Source organism: Scyliorhinus torazame, chromosome 20, assembly GCF_047496885.1.
Source record: "Scyliorhinus torazame isolate Kashiwa2021f chromosome 20, sScyTor2.1, whole genome shotgun sequence".
Taxonomy (NCBI): Eukaryota; Metazoa; Chordata; class Chondrichthyes; order Carcharhiniformes; family Scyliorhinidae; genus Scyliorhinus; species Scyliorhinus torazame.
This window is the reverse complement of record NC_092726.1, coordinates 26670841-26685372: the sequence shown is the minus strand read 5'-3', so window position 1 is coordinate 26685372 and position 14532 is coordinate 26670841. Positions and strand designations below refer to the sequence as shown.

The following is a 14532-nucleotide window of genomic DNA, read 5'->3' as shown; positions in this document are numbered from 1 at the left end:
ACCTAATCTACACATCTTTGGGTTGTGGGGGTGAGACCCACGCAGACGCGGGGAGAATGTGCAAACTCCACACGGACAGTGACCCGGGGCAGGGATCAAACCCGGGTCCTCGGCACCGTGAGGCAGCAGTGCTAACCCACTGCACCAGCGTGCCGCCCTTAATTAATAAATACAATTGAGGGCAGCACGGTGGCGCATGGTTAGCACTGGGACTGCGGCGCTGAGGACCCGGGTTCGAATCCCAGCCCGTGTGGAGTTTGCACATTCATAGAATTTACAGTGCAGAAGGAGGCCATTCGGCCCATCGGGTCTGCACCTGCTCTTGGAAAGAGCACCCTACCCAAGGTCAACACCTCCACCCCATCCCCATAACCCAGTAACCCCACCCAACACTAAGGGCAATTTTGGAATCTAAAGGCAATTTATCACAGCCAATCCACCTAACCCGCACATCTTTGGACGGTGGGAGGAAACCGGAGCACCCGGAGGAAACCCACGCACACACGGGGAGGATGTGCAGACTCCGCACAGACAGTGACCCAAGCCGGAATCGAACCTGGGACTCTGGAGCTGTGAAGCAATTGTGCTATCCACAATGCTACCGTGCTGCCCGCATTCTCACCGTGTCTGCGTGGGTCTCACCCCCACAACCCAAAGATGTGCAGGGTAGGTGGATTGGCCGCGCTAAATTGCCCCTAAATTGGAAATAATGAATTGGGTACTCAATTTTTTTTTTAAATGAATAAATACAATTAATTAACTTTTTAAAATCTGGAATTGAAAGCTAGTCTCCGTGGTATATATTTGAAAGGGATTAATTCAGAGGGCTATGGAGATTGGGGTGGAGAATGGGACGAGCTAGGTTGCTCTTCTGGGAGCCGGTGCAGGGATGATCACAGAATCATAGAATTTACAGTGCAGAAGGAGGCCATTCGGCCCATCGAGTCTGCACCGGCTCTTGGCCGAACGGCCGCCACCTGTGCTGTAAATAACAAACAAACAAGCCAGTACATCACCGCAGGAGCCAAATGGATCTTCAATGCAAAGGCACAGCAGGAGTTAGAGATTTACCTGACTTTGGGGTGTATTATTGACTCCCCAGATGGTGGTTACCACCGAGAGCGAACCCGGGGGCTGATTGCTGTTCTGTTGCCAAGGGACAGAATCGTTGTAGGTGAAGGACCCATCGCTGAGGAGATAAAAGACAAGCGACAATCAGTGTGGGCGGCCATCTTTGCTCGCCTGCGTTGGGGGAGCAAAACAGAAAAACAATTGGGCTTTGGCAGGATTAGGAACATCCGGCTCGCGTGCACTTTGCTCGATCGTTGTTCATCTTTCTTTCTCACGCCTGGGCGATGGGCAGCTCGTTATAGGAACAACCAGCGGCCTTAAGGGCGATACTCAGTACCGTTGAGTCATGCGTTCCGCTGCATATCATCTGGAACTGACCAACTGGCGCAGGACATGCATTTAAAACAACGGGGAAGCAAATATATGCAGTGGGCGAGCCAGAGTGTTTGGTAGCACTGCCTTTTCATCTCCGACTGACATCTGAACCGAGCCAAGAGGCAGGAATGTGTCCTCCCTTTGTTGGGCTGTTAGGGGGAGCTCGAATGGTTCAGGCAGCACGGACATCGCTCCCAGTGAGTAAAGCACAAATCTGTTTTCAGACTCGGGAACAAGCCCTCATATCGGATTCCACTGCCACTTAACTAAAAGATCGCTCCCCTGTCCACACTTGCACAGCAGAACGTCGACTTAGCTTTCAGTGCAACATCAATCTGTGGACGTCCCAGATTCTGACAGCTACAGCTACAGCTAGGAGGTTCAACATTTCATAGAATTTCATAGCAGTTACGCATTGTCTTGCCTGTTCTCTGTTAACTTTCCAAATCTCACCTCATGTGAACTCGCCCCACCGAGGGTTTAAACCCCCCCCCCCCCCCCCCCCTCTACAGCCCGGGCCTCTACCACCCGCAGGTTCAGGGCGAAGGTCGCCCTTTTCTTTAGGTTACCTTCCTGCATATCCCACTCCTCCAGGGTAGTTGGGTAAAAGGGAGCAATTATGCGGGATTTTGTGTGTATGTGTCTCTGTATTGGAGTGCGTGTGTCTGTCTGTGCAAGTGTGTGTCTGTCTGTGTGTGTGTCTCTGTATCTGAATGTGTGTCTTTGTAAGTGTGTGTCTGTCTGTGTGTGTGTATCGGAGGGTGTGTGTCTTTGTAAGTGTGTATGTCTGTCTGTGTGTCTCTCTCTCTATCTGAGCGTGTGCATGTCTGTGTGTGTCTCTGTATCAGAGTGTGTGTGTCTTTGTAAGACTCACAGACACAAACACACACAGACTCACAAAGACACACATAGTGACACAGATATACACAGACACAGAAACACACTCACAAAGACACAGAGATAGACACATTGTGTGTCTGTGTGTGTGTCTCTGTACCGGAGTGTGTGTGTCTTTGTAAGTGTGTGTAGGTCTGTCTGTGTGTGTGTCTGGGTATCGGAGTACGTGTGTCTTTGTAAGGGTGTGTACGTCTGTCTGTGTGTCTCTCTGTACCTGAGTGTGTGTGTCTTTGTAAGTGAGTGTGTGTTTGTAAGTGTGTGTCTGTGACTTAGTGTGGGTGTCATTGTGTGTGGCATTGTAAATGTGTGTGTCTTTGTAAGTGTGTATGTGTTTTTGTGTGTGTGTGTGTGTGTGTGTGTGTGTGTGTGTGTCTCCATGTATCTTTGAGAGTGTGTATGTGTGTGTTTAGCTAACGTACAGGTGAAGGAAGCAACAAGCAAGTTGACCTTGACTGCAAGAGGGATGTGTGTGAGCACATCAGTGTATATGTGTGTGTGTATATGTGTGACTGCACATGTGTATGTGTGTGTGTGAGTATGTACATGTGTAGGTGAGTGTGTGTGCATGACTGTGTATATGTGTGAGGGTGTAGGAGTGTGTGTGCATGTGCGTGTGTGTATATATACACCATGTGAATGAGTGCAAGTGAGAGAATGCGTGTGTGTATGTGAGTGTGTGAGTCTATGAGTATATGTATGTGTGTGCATGCAGCACTTGAGTGTGTGTGTGCGCGTGCATGTGCGTTAAGTATATGTGTGTGATTGTGTATGCGAGTGTATATGTGTTTGTGTGCGAGTGTGCATGTGAGTGAGTGTGCAAGTGTGAGTGTCATGTGTGAGTGTCATGTGTAAGTGTGTGTATGTGTGAGTATGTGTGTGGTGTGAGTGTGCACGAATCAGTGTGTATGTGTGAGTATGTGTGCTTGAGAGCGAATGATGCTAAACATTGTGCAGTCATCCGCAAACATCCCCACTTCTGCCCTTATGATGGAAGGAAGGTCATTGATGAAGCACCTGAAGATGGTTGGGCCGAGGACACTACCCTGAGGAACTCCTGCAGTGATGTCCTTTGTGCAGGTATGACTCCAACCAGCGGAGAGATCCCCCCTCATTCCCATTGACTCCAGTTTAGCTAGGGCTCCTTGATGCCACACTCGATCAAATGCTGCCTGACGTCAAGGGCAGTCACTCTCACTTCCAGCCAGTCTGAGTCAAATTGTGCGTAATTCCCAAGAATTCAAAATTCTCACCTCGAAGAGGAAGAGGCCAAGCTCACCGACTGCACACCATTTATACACAGTCGTAAAAGCGCATGATCTCATTTCTAACTGACAGGCTACTTAATTTGGAAGGGGAATCTTAAAATCCCATCTAGTTGGCCTATTAAGGAGGATGCTCGACATGTTAATTCATGCCGAAGGGCTTCCTCCCATTGTCCGTCGGGAAACTCCACCCGCCTTTCACGTCCAAAGTACAGAATTCCCAGGTCCTCCCAACATAATTTCTGGCCTGACGCCAAATTTAATTTCCCCCGCCCGCCCGCCCGTCACACTTCCTGCTGCTAGCGGAACGAGAACGCTCCGCCTGACATCTCTGAAGGTGGTTCACTGTGTGAAGAACGTTCTAGGCCTTTTACCCGAATAAAGCGCTGTGGATCGCCCATGACACCCCTCCTCGGGGCCCAAGGACTCGGACGTCCTCCTCTGAAGGCCAGTCCGGGGCGGGTTTGGGAGGAGGAAGGTTGGGAGATTGTCCGTGCGGCCTACAAACTCATTCTGCCTGAAGCGCCCAACACCAAGAACCCCTCGAGAGCTGAGGCGTCCCAAAAGGTCAGCAACAGGTTTGTTGTAAGTTCCTGAAAGCAGAAAATACCCAGAGTTCTGTGCAGTGGACAACACAAATCGCTTCTGGAACATCTTTGAAGGTACTCTGGCCTCCTCGATGCGAGGTCTGGAAGTGTCTCGTCAGGCCGGATTCTCTCGCACCCTGCGATCCCTGGAATACCCCAGGACAACATGGCTCATACATCCGCGAGCTCACCAGCAATTGGGAACATGTAACGTAAAGTAAAGTCGCCATTGATGGAGTTTAACCCGGACAAATGCAAGGGGATGCATTTTGGTAGATCCAATTCAGGTGGGAGCTCTAAAATAAATGGCAGAACCATCAGGAGCACAGAGACACAGAGATCTGGGCGTGCGGGTCCACAGATCCTTAAAAGTGGCAGCACAGGTGGAAATGGTGGTAAAGAAAGCATATGGCATGCTTGCCTTCCTAGGACGGGGTATCGAGTATAAAAGCTCGCAAATTATGTTACAGTTATATAGAACGTTGGTTAGGCCACATTTGGAATACTGTGTCCAATTCTGGTCACCGCACTACCAGAAGGACATGGAGGCTTTGGAGAGAGTACAGAAAAGGTTTACCAGGATGCTGCCTGGTATGGAGGGTATTAGCTATGAGGAGAGATTGAATAAACTGGGATTGTTCTCCCGAGAGAGACGGAGGCTGAGGGGCGACCTGATAGAAGTTTATAAAATTACGAGGGGTATAGATAGGGTGAGCAGCTGGAGGCTTTTTCCCAGGGCGGAAATGACAATTACAAGGGGGCACAAGTTCAAGGTGAGGGGGGATAGGTTCAGTGGAGATGTGCGGGGGAGGTTTTTTACACAGCGGGTGGTGGTGGCCTGGAATGCGCTGCCAAGTGAGGTGATTGAGGCAGATAAGTTAGCGACCTTTCAGACTTATCTGGATAGGCACATGAACAGACGGGGTAGAGAAGGATACAGGCGGTCGGTCTAGATATGACACGTGATCGGCGCAGGCTTGGAGGGCCGAAGGGCCTGTTCCTGTGCTGTATTGTTCTTTGTTTGTTCTTTAGTCCCAGATGACCATGGGCTGCTTTCCCCTTTGAGGGGAGAGAGCTGACTGGAGGCGATTTAACCTGAGGGTCACCACATCTCAAGTGAGGGGCAACGTCGAGAAGGCGGGGCCTTCATGAATAACCTCAGCCGGTACGGGGATTGAACCCACATTGCTAGCCTCGCTCCGCATCACGAACCAGCTGTCCTGGGGGCGGCACGGTGGCGCAGTGGTTAGCACAGCTGCCTCACGGAGAAGAAGACGGTTCGATCCCGGCCCTGGGTCACTGTCCGTGTAGAGTTTGCACATTCTCCCCGTGTCTGCGTGGGTCTCACCCCCAAAACCCAAAGATGTGCAGGGTCGATGGATTGGCCGCGCTAAATTGCCCCTTAATTGGAAAAGAAATTTGATACTCTAAATTTATATTTAAAAAAAAAAAACAGATGTCCAGCCAACTGAGCTAAACCCATTGGGAACATGTAGGTTTCGTGATTCAGAAATTGTTAAGAAATTCCGTATCTTAAAACAATGATCAGTCTATCCATTAATTGGCTAAACCAGTAATATGCGCTGAAAAAATAGTGAGAGCCAGATGAGACATTGGAAAATTTCAATGGGGCTACATGGGGGTGATGAATGTCGGAATTTCACATATATTTTAATGTAGGTATTTGGTGCACTAAGGATTAAAAGGCTGGGTGAGAGTGTGTTTGACTACTGCAGTCACGTTTTTAAAGAATCCTGTTTCAAAAGGCAAGCATATTTTGGGAACCATGGGTGCAATTAGAGCATCGTAAAAGGTTTGGGCTAATGGAATGTTGTTTAGATCGTAATAGATTGGGAGGGGGGGGTAGTTGTTAGGAAGGGGAGGTGGGGAGAATGGGCAGCGATATTTTCTTCGGCAAGAAAAGAAGAACGTTGAGAGGGCCTATCATGGGATGTCGTCTGCCCTGCCAGGGTCTCCACTCCGCAATCGGTCCCGCCGCCCCGAAGGGGGTAGGAACTCGAAATTCGCGGGAATGTACGAGACAGGCACAGAAGTAGGCCCCTCGGCTATCAATAAGATCATGGCTGACCTCACTGGGTTTCGAGTCCCACATTCCTCATCTCACCCTCCCCGATAACGTTTGACTCCCTTGCCTAACACCCCCACAAAATGTGTCCTCCAAGGAGACACGTAAACACCCACGAATCGGGACGCAATCTCAGGCATCAACACGGAGACCCGTTTCAGAGGGCACGCGCCCGGCCTCTTACACTGACCTGTGAGGTGTGGGCGGAAGGGAGGGCTTCATGGAGTTCATCGAGTTTGTGGGTGCCTGCAGGGGCAGCTTCACTACCGCGTTGTTCGGACGGGTCTTCTGATGTTGAAGAAGGAGGAGCCGTCCCAGATCTTCACACCACGACGTGAGAAGGGCTATAGGCAAAAGAAAAAGGTGCTTAAAACTCTCGGATGAAAGACAAGACTAAGACACCTGCTGGATAACGGCGCAGATTAAGATGGAGCTCCAATAATGAGGGCCTTCAACCCCCTCACTTCAATGCGTGACATGCAAATACTTCACCATCAAGTGCTTCTCACACATATTCCTCTTTATGTCGCCCTCTCGCCCGAGTTACCTCCTTTACGTTGCAAATCAGCCTTCATCTTTACCCCCTCGGGGTTTCAACGCCCCTCGCCCATCCTGATACAATTGTACCCTTCAGCATTTGTTCCCCCCCCCCCCCCCCCCCCCCCCCTTGCCCTGGAGGCATTTCTCCTCCATTGCAGTGGCCCATCGTTTTATACGCAAACACAGATTCCTGCCTTTCCCCTTCTTTCGAGCTCAGAAGGGTGTCAGCGGTTGGTAAATTAGGAATCGCTGGAGCGAGGAGGCGAGTGCCAGTGGGAACTGGGGGTGGAATATTTGGGCTGCGTGCCCAGTTTATACTGGCAGCCTTCCAGAGAACTCTAATCATGTTCTGGAAAGGGACACTGTGTTGACTTGGTAGCCTGGTCGGTTTTCAATGCAATGAGGGATTTTGCCTCGTACCACAGAATTGTTACGGCACATAGGCAGGCTTTCGGTCCATCGACACCTGACCTGCCAACCTCATCCCGTTTGCCAGCTCTTGGCCCAGAGCCTGGAACATTATGATGTGCCAAGTGCTCATCCAGGTACTTTTTAAAGGATGTGAGGCAACCCGGCTCTACCCCCCTCCCAGGCCGTGCGTTCCAGACCCTCACCACCCTCTGGGTAAAAAGAACTTTCCTCACATCCCCCTTAAACCTCCTGACCAGTACCTTGAACTTATGTCCCCTCGTGACTGACCCTTCAATTAAGGGGAACAGCTGCTCCCTATCCACCCTGTCCATGCCCCTCAGAATTTTGTACTCCTCGATCAGGTCGCCCCTCAGTCTTCTCTGCTCCAGCGAAAACAACCCCAGCCTATCCAACCTCTCTTCATAACTTAAATGTGTCCCAGGCAACGTCCTGGTGAATCTCCTCTGCACCCCCTCCAGTGCAATCACTTCCTTCCTATAATGTGGCGACCAGAACGGCGCACAGTACTCCAGCTGTGGCCTCACCAAAATGAAGTTTCTCTCCCCTCTTGCGCACCCTTTCCAATGCCTTCACCTCCTTGCTGTAGCTATTGCGCCACTTGTTAAATGCCAACATCATACCGGCAAGGGAATCAAAGACAATCGGGAATAGCTGGGGAATGCGGAACTGAAAACGCAAATAGATCAGACGTGATCTTACGGAATGGCGGAGCGAACTCGGGGAAACTGAGGTGCCCGAGACACAAATCTCGGGGAGGTTACGTACCAGTCTGAACCAGACGGAGTCAGCCTTTCACTCTAGGTTCAGCTGGTCTGCAGTATTTCCAACTCCACCGACAGGGGATTAACAAAATGGAGCCAACGTTCCTACTCAGCCATTGCTCCACAACAGGTTAAAGTCAATGTTGTTGCCCTCCTCCTCCTCCTCAGCCCGTTACTCAAGTCATTTTTAGGCCATTGCGCAATCAGTTCGCTATGCTTAGCCTGTCACCGCAGAACATGGAGAGCTGCCCACAGCAAGCAACGGTCAAGAAACAAAACCCAGCAGATTGCAACGCACATCACCTCAGCCGGCGATCCGCTCTTTGTCGAAGTGGTAGCAAGGAAAACGAGACAAGACTGAAAGTCCCGTTGCTTTTCGCTGGCCCCTGACTTCTATTGAACCATCCATCAGCCTCGCCTTCGACCTTTGCCCCCCCCCCAACCCTCCCCCGCGACAGTCACAACGCTGATCTTGACACTTGACAAATGGATTTGTGCTGCTTGCGTAAACCAAATATTAGTCATGATGTGAAAATAAATTAATTGCACGTGGAAGGGAACAGCCTGTTCCCTTGGTTTCCGGCATGTTTGGAGACCGTATTGCAGGGGTAGAGGGGCGAGATGGTGGATGAGGCTGTGCTCCTGACCTCTTGTTTCCCATCAGGCTCAAGTCCAGTTGAGGAGGCGATGCAAGAGGGGATGTGGTGAACTTTGTATGGGAGGGCGGGCGTGTGTGCGTGTTTGCCTGACCATGTGGCTTTGAGTGCGTCCGAGTGTAAGCGAGAGTACCTCAGCGAAAGTGAGGGGGCTCTCCCCCAGTGGCCTGTGAAAACAGAGTTGATGTCTGCGAGAGAGAGAGAGAGAAAAGGAGTGAGAGAGGGCAAGATGAAAGGGTGCACACTTTCACAGGACTGTCCCTGAACCATCTAAAATAGATCGATGGATTCGTAGAATCCCTGCAGTGCAGAAGGAGGCCATTCGGCCCATCGAGTCCGCACCAACCCTCCGAAAGAGCACCCTACCTAGGCCCAGTAACCCCACCCAATCTTTGGACACTAAGGGCAATTTAGCATGGCCAATCCACCTAACGTGCACATCTCAGGGCAGCACGGTAGCACAGTGATTAGCACAATTGCTTCACAGCTCCAGGGTCCCAGGTTCGATTCCCCGCTGGGTCACTGTCTGTGCGGAGTCTGCACGTTCTCCCCCCGTGTCTGCGTGGGTTTCCTCCGGGTGCTCCGGTTTCCTCCCCACAGTCGAAAGATGTGCAGGTTAGGTGAATTAGCCACGATAAATTGCCCTTAATGTCCAAAAAGGTTAGGTGGGGTTACTGGGTTACGGGGATAGGGTAGGGGTGTGGGCTTAAGTGGGCCGGTGCACACTCGATGGACCGAATGGCCTCCTTCTGCAGTGTAAATTCAACGATCTTTGGACTGTGAGGGGAAACAGGAGTATGCGGCGCTGTGAGGCACTTGCCACCCTCAAGAAGGTTTAAAGATGAATTGGAGGAGGGCGGCACGGCGGTTAGCACTGCTGCCTCACGGCACCAAGGACCCGGGTTTGATCCCGGCCCCGTGTGGAGTTCACCCCACAACCCAAAGATGTGCAGGGTAGGTGGATGGGCCGCGCTAAATTGCCCTTTAATTGGAAAAAAAATAGAATTGGATACTCTAAATATACATTTATTAAAATCTGAGCAAGTCTGTTGGAATTAACCTCGTGAGAGCTTGACTCCACCGCCACAGACACGCTGTAAGATATCAACAACATTTCACGAGAGATTTACCTCCCTGGTGATGGGAGCAATTACATTTCTGGAAGAATAGCACAAAGGGGAAATTTTGGCTTTCCACTTAAGTGTTCGTTCATCTGCGTCCTACTGTTGCTTCAGGGCCCTGGTCACAAGGAGGAGACACTTTGGGTAAAACATTAACTGGTTCCGGGAAATGCATCAGTTACCAGTCAGCTGCTATGCTCTTAAATTGTGTCTCGCACTTTGCCCCGCGAGGAACTCGAACGTAACCGCTGGAAACCCAGCAATGGTTCCAGACGTTCCAGCACAGCAGGCGCAATAACGGTTCGCAATGGAATTCTGGGACTGTGGCATTCCCTGGAGGAGTTTGGTTCCCTTACAACAGGAATTTTCTATTTCAGCAAGATGGAGATGTCAGGAATTGGGGATGGACACTGTCCCCATCAATCACCCCCGGGACAGGTACAGCACGGGGTTAGATACAGAGTAAAGCTCCCTCTACACTGTCCCCATCAAACACTCCCAGGGCAGGGACAGCACGGGGTTAGATACAGAGTAAAGCTCCCTCTACACTGTCCCCATCAAATACTCCCAGGACAGGTACAGCACGGGGTTAGATACAGAGTAAAGCTCCCTCTACACTGTCCCCATCAAACACTCCCAGGACAGGTACAGCACAGGGTCAGATACAGAGTAAAGCTCCCTCTACACTGTCCCCATCAAACACTCCCAGGACAGGTACAGCACCGGGTTAGATACAGAGTAAAGCTCCCTCTACTCTGTTCCCATCAAACACTCCCAGGACCGGTACAGCACGGGGTTAGATACAGGGTAAAGCTCCCTCCACAGTGTCCCCATCAAACACTCCGAGGACAGGTAAAGCACGGGGTTAGATACAGAGTAAAGCTCCCTCAACACTGTCCCCATCAAACACTCCCAGGACAGGTACAGCACGGGGTTAGATACAGAGTAAAGCTCCCTCTACACTGTCCCAATCAAACACTCCCAGGACAGGTACAGCACGGGGTTAGATACAGAGTAAAGCTCCCTCTACACTGTCCCCATCAAACACTCCCAGGACAGGTACAGCACGGGGTTAGATACAGAGTAAAGCTCCCTCTACACTGTCCCCATTAAACACTCCCAGGACAGGTACAGCACGGGGTTAGATACAGAGTAAAGCTCCCTCTACACTGTCCCCATCAAACACTCCCAGGACAGATACAGCACGGGGTTAGATACAGAGTAAAGCTCCCTCTACACTGTCCCCATCACACACTCCCAGGACAGGTACAGCACGGGGTTAGATACAGAGTAAAGCTCCCTCTACACTGTCCCCATTAAACACTCCCAGGGCAGGTACAGCACGGGGTTAGATACAGAGTAAAGCTCCCTCTACACTGTCCCCATCAAACACTCCCAGGACAGATACAGCACGGGGTTAGATACAGAGTAAAGCTCCCTCTACACTGTCCCCATCAAACACTCCCAGGACAGGTACAGCACGGGGTTAGATACAGAGTAAAGCCCCCTCTACACTGTCCCCATTAAACACTCCCAGGACAGGTACAGCACGGGGTTAGATAGAGTAAAGCTCCCTCTACACTGTCCCCATCAAACACTCCCAGGACAGATACAGCACGCGGTTAGATACTGAGTAAAGCTCCCTCTACACTGTCCCCATCAAACACTCCCAGGACAGGTACAGCACGGGGTTAGATACAGAGTAAAACATACAGAGTCCTAACAGAATCCTCCAGTAGAGCATTCCCTTCCATTATGATCATTTTCAATAGAAACTGAATGCAGACTGCTCAAACTTTATATCCACCAGATTGAGATTATCATCTGATGTGGATGAGGTAGATATGAACCCTGGTTCTGGACACTGGAAGGCCAGTGTCTAACCCACAATATGACCCCAGTTCCTTTTAGACTATATTTTCTTGCCCAAGGTATAATGTTCCTGGCTGTACAGCATTGTGTACAGCATTGTGTACACTGTACAGCACAGCCATGGTGGGAGATCTTTGCTGGCCGCCATCCATGACCGTCCAAGTCATCTTTTCTATGGCTGCTGATTGGCTGACCTTTGAACCAGTCTCTGCCAATCCGGAGTGCAGGGTAGGCCCCGGCGGTTTCTATGGGCCTGCCCCTGCTTTGGGAAGAGGCCTGGCTGGCAGTGGGCACGCATTGTGCCGCGCTAAAACCAGTCAGTCAGGAGTTTCAACCTCAGTGGTTCCCTTCCACTCTCTGGGCAACTGCTAACGTTGTACCCCTGCGGAGGCGAGGGTCACCATCATCAAACTCTGTCTGTCTCAAGCTGGAAATCCGTCTGCCGTTTCCCCAGAGACAGGCTTCTTGGCCTATATTTCTCTTGGCCAACATGCTTGTCGATAGCCAGGCAGCAAACTCAAGCAGGCTGCGGAGATGGGATCCATCTTAGATCAGTTTAGCCGTGGCATTTTGACAGAGGTAAAATGGGGTGACACAGCCGAGGGGACGCTCCTTTAAAACAGAGAGGAGGAGGAATTTCTTCAGCCAGAGGGTGGTGAATCTGTGGAACTCTTTGCCGCAGAAGGCTGTGGAGGCCAAATCACTGAGTGTCTTTGAGACAGAGATAGATAGGTTCTTGATTAATAAAGGGATCAGGGGTTATGGGGAGAAGGCAGGAGAATGGGGATGAGAAAATATCAGCCATGATTGAATGGCGGAGCAGACTCGATGGGCCGAGTGGCCTAATTCTGCTCCTATGTCGAATGGATATTGGATACCACAAAATGTTCAGAGCCAGCAAACTCAAGCCATTTCCTCAGAACCTAGCAGCCCTACATTAACGAATGCCCAGTCCACCGAGTTCAGCACTAAGGAATCAATGCTGCTCACATGAGGGGGCGAGTAGGGACTTAGTTTAAGGCCTTATGAAAGACAGCACCTTCTCAATGCTGTACTGAACTGCCAGACCATTGTTTGTTTTATGCTCAAATCTCTAGCGTGAAGCTTAAACCTGCGACCGTCTGTCTCGGAGACAGATGCACGAAACCACAGATTTGCCACACTAAATTATCTCAGCGAAAACGTTTTTATTTAGGTCCCTGTTGATTGGAGGGGTTCGCTGACAATTACTCGATGGGTGGGAACGTAGAATCATAGAATTTACAGTGCAGGAGTCCATTCAGCCCATCGAGTCTGAAAGAGCACCCTACCCAAGCCCACACATCCAGCCTATCCCCATAACCCCACCCAACCTCTTTGAACACGAAGGGCAATTGATCACGGCCAATCCACCTAACGTGCATATGTTTGGACTGTGGGAGGAAACCGGAGCACCCGGAGGAAACCCACGCACACACGGGGGAGAACGTGCAGACTCCCACACAGACAGTGACCCAAGCCGGGAATCGAACCTGGGACCCTGGAGCTGTGAAGCAACAGTGCTAACCGCCGTGCTACCATGCCACCAATGGTACACTGCTGGTGTTGGTTTGATGTTTGGTAATTTGGACATTCTGAATTCTCCCTCTGTGAACCCGAACAGGCGACGAGGGGATTTTCACAGTAACTTCATTGCATTGTTAATGTGAGCCTACTTGTGACAATAATAAAAGGTTATTATTACTGAATTCGTTAACATGCGGACAGGACTGAGCGCACTGCTGCCTCACGGCGCCGAGGACCCGGGTTTGATCCTGACCCCGGGTCACTGTCCGTGTGGAGTTTGCACATTCTCCCAGTGTCTGTGTGGGTCTCACCCCCACACCTCAAAAAGATGTGCAGGGTAGCATGGTTGCACAGTGGTTAGCACAGTTGCTTCACAGCTCCAGAGTCCCAGGTTCGATTTCCAGCTTGGGTCACCATTTGTGCGGAGTCTGTACTTTCTCCCCGTGTCTGCGTGGGTTTCCTCCGGGTGCTCCGGTTTCCTCCCACAGTCCAAAGATGTGCAAGTTAGGTGGATTGGCTGCGCTAAATTGCCCTTGGTGTCCAAAAAAGGTTAGGCGGGGTTATTGGGTTACGGGGAAGTGAGGGCTTAAGTGGGTTGGTGCAGACTCAATGGGCCGAATGGCCTCCTTCTGCACTGTATGCATGGTCTATGAATGTTCCCCTTCTGCACTGTAAATTCTATGATCTATGAGTATGTGGATTGGCCATGCTAATTTGCCCCCTTAAAAAATTTTTTTTTAGAGTACCCAATAAGTAGAGATTTGCTTTCTAGTTCGTATTACAGAGATACCATCGGCGATTAATACAGAGAGAGGCGGTGGGGGGAAAATCACTGATAATTTACTGTGAGGATGTCCACAGTGCCTGACTGTCACGAGCTCCAATTGTACAGAAAACCACACAGATCAATAGACTAATCTTATCGATGCTTCAAGTCACACGAAGCAGATAGGCACTTGCTGGGTAACAGAGAGAGCATAAATCGTAACCCCAGCAAATTCTAACTCCGGGGCATTTCGGTGTGCCGTTTGAATCATTTCATCAGATTCCCTTCCGCCGGTGACCTGACAGACGGCAGTTTCTGATGGGCACAGTGAAATAATTATTGACGCAGGTCGTCCCAAAGGAGACAACGTGGGAGCACGATCTTCAAATTCGACCTGGAACATTGAGAAACGACTTTCCAATCAAGAGGTGGCGGGGAACTGGCCCTCTCTCTCCCCCAGACGGTTGCGGCGCTGCGGCAGTCGAACATCTCAATTATTTCCTGTTTGGAAGGTTGGGGGCAACCCAACCGTCGGCTCGGACCACCGCTATCCTCACAACA

The 14532-nt window shown here is 50.7% G+C and overlaps 1 protein-coding gene across 1 annotated transcript in view; it reads right to left on the bottom strand.

Annotated features, from left to right (window-relative positions):
- LOC140397014 (zinc finger MIZ domain-containing protein 1-like) overlaps positions 1–14532 on the bottom strand; it is a 251326-nt gene that overhangs the window by 67070 nt on the left and 169724 nt on the right. The window contains 2 exon segments of the mRNA XM_072486046.1: positions 1072–1189; positions 6469–6622. Of these exon segments, the coding sequence (XP_072342147.1) occupies positions 1072–1189; positions 6469–6622 (272 nt within the window).